The following is a 6,276-nucleotide window of genomic DNA, read 5'->3' as shown; positions in this document are numbered from 1 at the left end:
TTTACCAGGGACGGGTCTCAAGGAGAAGGGCGAGCGTCTCCCTGCGGTGCCAGCAGCTGCCCAGGAGAGGGGCTGCAGGCCGGGGGCCATGCTGGGCTCGCTGGGCAGGGGCGAGGTGAGGTGACAGCCCCCCGCTGCTGCGCTGGCCGGCCGGGGGCTGCCCTGCCCGGGTGTCGGTGACCCGCACCGAGAGACGGGGCCAGAGCCATGGCCAGGGAGCTGAGCCAGGAGGAGCTGCTGGATTTCCTCTGCCAGGCCGGCGGGCGAGTGACCAACGCCGCCTTGCTGGGGCACTTCAAGCGCTTCCTGCGGGACCCCGGGGCGGCCGGGCAGGTGCAGCGGCGCCGGGAGCAGTTCAAGAGCCTCGTGAACTCGGTGGCCACGGTGAAGCAGGAGGCGGGCGGCGGCCCCAAGTACGTGGTGCTGAGGAGAAGGTACCGGGACCTGCTGGGCGAGAAGCTGAGGCCACCTGCCGCGGAGCCGCCCCCCGGGCCCGGGCGGTGCCAGGGGCAGGGCCCGGCCGGTGCGCCCCCGGGGAAGGAGGCGGCTCCTCCAGCCGCCCAGCCAGGGAGCGGAGCGGGCGCCGCGGGAGGCCGGGGGAGCGGGGCGCACGGCGGGCTCCGGGAGCAGCAGCGCCCGGCCCCCCGCGGCCGCCTCCCCCGGGATCATCCCCGCTCCTGCCCGGGCGGAGCTGGCCGGGGGGCTCCCGGCCTCCCCCAGGCTGACTCAGGGAGGCAAGGAGCGGAGCCGCCTCCTGCCCCGGCTCGGGCCGCGGGCGGCCAGGGGCCCCCCCCGGAGCGCTGCGCCCCGAGCCCGGAGCTGCGCCGGGCTGCCCCGCTCGCCCTCCCCGGGGCGCCCCGGGCTCCCGGCCCCTGCGCTCCCGCCTGGCTCCGGCAGCAGCGGACCCAGGAATGGGTGGAGGGGAGCCGAGGTGCGGGGCAGGCGGCCCGGGACAGCTGGTCCGCTCCTCTCTCGGCCGACGGCAGCTGCCCGGCCCGGGCGCCCCCCGAGGGTGGCTGGAGGTGCCCCCCGCCCGTCTTCAGGAGCATCCGCTGCCAGCTGGCCCTGCAGGACCTGGAGGATTTCGTGGAGCAGGCGAGCCCCGGGAGCGAAGGGGGCAGCGGGGGTGGCACCGGCAGCGAGGGGAGCGACTCCCCGCAGGAGGCGGGGGACAGGGCTGCCAGCCCTTCCGGGGGAGCAGGCCAAGGGCCCAGGGACCCAGGGGTGCTAGCCTCGCGCTGCCAGCCGCTCAGCAACGGGGCCCCCAGCCACCGCTACCTCCGCAGCAAGGGCAGGGCCAACGGGCAGGTGGTGGAGGTGAATGGCACCGCGCCCTGCACCCGCCACTCCTTCAGGAGCAAGAGCGCCCAGGAGAGCAGCAGGGTGTCCTCTTCCGAGGATGAGCTGAGGGCCCAGGACCAGGGGAGGAGAGGCCGGCGCCCCCGGAGATCCAGGAAGATGGCCAAGGGGGCAATATTGGCTTCCCCAGGTGTGGACACTCCCATCACGTTCCAGTTCTTGGGCTCTGTGCAAAGACAGACTTGTGTGCCTGCAGAGGAGGTGCTGCCCGTCCCGCAAAGACCTTTGGACTCCAGGCCCTCCTCTGTCCCGCTAGACCCCAGGGAACACAACTGGATCGTCATGGTGGCTGCTGGCTCCTGGGTGCAGGTCCGGGCGCTCTTCCTGGAAGATCCCCAGCTTGCTTTGCAGAGGGACTTTATTTCAGGCTACACCGCACTCCACTGGATCGCCAAACATGGAGCCAACCAAGTGCTCCAGGACTTGGTCAGCGGGGCCGAAAAAGCGGGCACCCCCCTGGATGTGAACGTGAAGTCCAGCTGTGGCTACACCCCATTGCACCTAGCGGCCATCCATGGACACCAGAGAATCATGAAGCTGCTGGTCCAGAAGTTGAACTCCAAGGTCCATGTGCGGGACAGCAGTGGAAAGAGGCCTTGGCAATACCTGAGCAGCTCAACCTCTGGAGAAGTGTGGCAGCTGCTGGGGGCTCCAAAGGGCAAGACAATCTTCCCTATCCAGCCCTTAGTCAGACATGCCTCGCCCCCCAGAAAGGCCAAGAGCCAGGAGGTGGCCAGGAGCATCAGCAGGAAAACCTCCCTCGCAGCCTGCCTGAAACCAAAGCACATGAAATGGAAAATGTCTACCAAGTACCCTGCCCTGAGGGAGCGGGAGGAGTATAGTGACTGACAAGGCAGCAGAGTTTCCCCAAGGTGGGGACCACATGTACAAGCCTTGGGTATTTGGCACAGAGCCCTTCTAGGCAGGTTGGTTCGCACAATGTGGGGTCAGTCTAGAGGTGGAGGAGAGGGGGCACTTTCTGGTTACCTTAGACTCTTACACTTGAACTACTAGGGGATCCTTTTCTGGCCTATTTTTAATAGAAAATCCATCTAGAAACCTTCTGTCCAGTGAGCTAATGCTCTGACAACTCCCTGCCATATGAGACCGCCAACTTTGGGAGGCAGCTGGGGGCACTTGCTCCCTGAAGCTTAGCCATGACCCCTACTTGAGATCTCAGACTACTGGCCCCTAGTTCAGGCGGTTAGTCTCAGAAGCAGTTCTTTAGATGCTGGAAAGGTGTGGTGGTGAAAGATAGGCAAGGGAGTAAGTAGTGATCACAGGAAGAAAAAGATTTTGAGAAAACCCTAAATCATCCCTATCTGACCTGGCCTCCAGATTGAAATCAAGAGCAGAGAGTGAGCCAAAACTCACCTTCAGGTACTTCCTGCTGTGGAGGGAGGCACAGATCGTCACCAAAACAATAACAGAAATATTCACGTGTCGGGGGAAGGGAGTGGTGATAAAGCTGTTAAATTGGAACATCGTGTGCACTACACTAGTTGTACAGACAAATAATTCATGTTAGCAGCCAAGGGTGTGTGAGGAGAGAATGGAGACTCTTCCCTTGGGAATGTTAATGAGAGACCTGAAGAATCCCTGGCACAGTCCTCCTCCTAAAGACCCAACCTTTAAAGCTGCTTTGATGAACATCCAAGCCTTGTTGTTTCAGTGTAGATCAAAAGAGTAACTGAAAAAGGCACTGTCACAAAGATGAGAAATATGGCTAATCTATTTAAAAAACAATGTTTTTAAATTAACAAGGTTCCTAAAGCTTTTTTTTTTTTTTAATAATGTGCATTCATTAGTCATTCATCATGCTGCCAGTTAGTGTTAAAACATTTTCTGGAAAGAAAATGATCAACAAAGCAGGGTGTCTGATGTTCTTCTTATTCTTTTCATCCACAGCTGAGGACTATTTGCGGGCTTTCACATCTTCCTAACACAACACACACAATCAGCAATCATACACCTTGGTGCTGGGCTACTTGTCCAAGGCCAGCTTCATTAGTCCTGTTGCATTTATGCCATCTGCCTGTCTTTCACATTTGCACAGGTAATTATTCCTAAATGCAACTGACTGGTTTTTGATAGTTTTGAAAATTAGATGAATTCTCCATTTGAATATTCTATGCAACAATTTTTTTCTTGTTTTTGTTCCTTCAGTTTAAAGGAAATATTTCATGGGTTTTAAGCTATGGAATAATATTTTACAAAACCTAAATTGGGGGGGGGCAAGTTTATACACTGGCCTTTTAACCTTGATGGATTTTAATATTTCAATCAAGGGCTGAACTCACTTTTAAAGTCAAAGAGGTTAAAGAGCATGTGGCGAGCACCCTGCCGTTTCCAGGGGCCTTTTGTCTGTGAAGTCTCTGGGTGGGATGGAGGTAAGAGCAGACACTCGGGGGGAGGGGTTGATATTCATTCCAGAACTGGGTCATTCCAAGCCACTCCACACCCACCTTCTTTACAGTGTTCAGCATCACGGGGTGTGCTAACAGTCTGCTGCTGTACCTCCCTGCTCACTTCAGGGGTGACGCTCACCCTGGCACATAAGGCCCTCTTAACGTGCCCCCCCCCAAAAAAAACCCCAGGGTACGGCATGCTGAGTGGAGCAGGCATGAAGGGAATCTTGTACCTACACTACATACTGTAGACAGGGGCCCTCAACCAGTCCCTTGAACGTGGAAGGTCACAATGGCATGAGGGTCAAAGTTACAGACCGAGATTGACATTTATGCAGATTTTTCTATCACATAGGTTTAGTAGGGCCAAGGCAGCCATGATCACTTACCCACTTAGTCCCTGACAAATACCCCTGCTGCAGTCAATACTGAGCCTGGGGCTGATTTCCTCCCCTTCCCGCCCCTCGATATGAGTGATGCCTACTTCTAGCATTCACTCCCATGGCCCCTGCTTTATCCTGGCTGTCCCTGTTTGGGGTAGATGAGTGGGGCACAGCTACAGCGGAGAGGGGAAGGGCCATAGGGGTTGATAAGGGCAGCACTGAGGTCAGCCATCCACCAAGATGGCTAGGCTCTCCCTAGAAGCCCTGACCCTTCTACCCAGCTGTTCCAAGGCTGCCAGGACACTAGTACATATTGAAGTTTGTGCTCCCTGCCCGCTCTGGTGGGCGAACCATGCTCATGTGTGGCAGGCAACAGCCATTACTGCTAGATCAATCACCTGCAGAGGAAGGGCTAGAAACCTTGCCCTTCATCTTACAAAAAATATCGAAACCCACAGGCTTCCATCACCTGAGCTCAAGGATCTCTCTCCTAAACCACCAGGTGATATCACACAGACCCTGATCCTACAAAGGGTGCTTAACTTTACTACCATCACTAATCCCAGCCAAGTAGTAAAACCAACTATTTCCCATAACCTATGCCCTATACCCTATCAGCATGTAACCTCAGGAGCTCTATGAGCGTGAATGCACAAAACTTCTGACTTGACTTGACCCATTGCATGGTTTTTTCAGTAGGACAAGGCATGATCTGCCCTGTGTTTGCAACCCAAAGGCTGCAGCATCCTAAAGCATTAGTCCCAGAAAGTGAAATTGGCTGGAAGTGGAATATACTGAAAGTGACACTGCTGAGTCTATTTTCATTATCCAAGCTGAGCAAACGGCACAAAGTTAAACCAAGAGAGCATAAATAGCAAAGAGCAACTTAGATTTTTAATAGGCTAAGATGTTATCCAAAAACAGGGAAGGAACTTTTAAACTGGCTTCTGGAAGTTCAGTCTAGGCAAAAGGAATGGGCCCAGCAAGAATCAGTTACATCTGATAAAAATCAACAAAGCAGAATGGAGAAGAATCATATTAATAAAACTTCAGCTATTAATTCCCTTAAGAAAGTCTCACATGGCAACTAAAAGCAAGTATAGTTGAACCTTGAGGTGAAATTCCAAGACGCTGGTGAAGAATGGCTGTATAGTTCTGCCTTGTTAGTCTTTGCTTGGTTATGTTTATATTTCTGTGTACTAAGGGTGAGATTTTTCAAGCAATTGGAGGGAATTAGGTGTCCAATTCAAGGGAAGTGGGCACCAGACACCCACAGGTGTTTTTGAAAATCTCAGCTTATATTAATGTTCACATGCAAAACAGCAGCATTTGAATAAAAGCTGAAATCCCTTCCTTCCTGCTCCCAACCCTCTGCAGCAACTCATTGTATCAGGTATGTGCACTGTTCTGAGTCCCCTGGCTATGAGTTCCACAGGTTAATTGTACAAAGTACTTCTTCCACACAATGCATAATTAACCTGTGGCACTCAGGGCCATGGGCTGAGGTGATGGCTAGAAGTATAACTGGGTTCAAAAAACAACTAGGTCATTTCATGGAGAATAGATCCATCAATGACTATTAGCCAACATGGTTAGGGATGTAACCCCATGCTTGGGGTGTACCTAAACCTCTGACTGCCAGAAGAGGAAGATGGGGTGGATCCATCCAACTGCCCTGTTCTGTACACTCCCCCTGAAGATCTGGTACTGGCCATTGTCAGAGACTGCTACTCTGGATGGACCATTGATCTGACCCAGTATAGCCGTTCTTATGTTCCTAAGTATCTGAAAAAGTGATTGTGTAATGGGAATGCTGACAGAACCTTCACTCAGATGGGGCCAGCAGATGGATCTCTTTGATCTTTTACTACAGGATTGTTTATGAGCCCAGTGGTTGCTGACATTAATAATACCTAGCTCTTATGACACCTTTTTTAAAGCATTCAGTCATTTCATATAGGCACAGAAATTCACTTCACCCACAAAGTCTGAGTAGTCAGGCTTTCTGCAGGCAAAGTCTACAGGAGTGAAGAGGGTGAAATCCATCCTTCAACCTATAGGTACAGCATGGGGTCACAGGACAGTTTCCTCCCCTCCCCACTCCCCCTTAGCTAGCAATCCAGCCT

General features: G+C 53.9%; 1 protein-coding gene across 1 annotated transcript; it reads left to right on the top strand.

Moving 5' to 3' along the window:
- SOWAHB (sosondowah ankyrin repeat domain family member B) lies at positions 1-6,076 on the top strand. Its single transcript, XM_084625621.1, has one exon. The coding sequence runs from the start codon at positions 208-210 to the stop codon at positions 2,206-2,208; it is 2,001 nt and encodes a 666-aa protein (XP_084481747.1). The 5' UTR covers positions 1-207; the 3' UTR covers positions 2,209-6,076.
- The last annotated feature ends 200 nt before the right edge of the window (positions 6,077-6,276 follow it).

The sequence above is a fragment of the Lepidochelys olivacea genome (assembly GCF_965140295.1).
Source record: "Lepidochelys olivacea isolate rLepOli2 genome assembly, chromosome: 4".
NCBI lineage: Eukaryota > Metazoa > Chordata > Testudines > Cheloniidae > Lepidochelys > Lepidochelys olivacea.
Note: the sequence above shows the minus strand (reverse complement) of the source record. Positions and strands in the feature narration are given on the sequence as shown.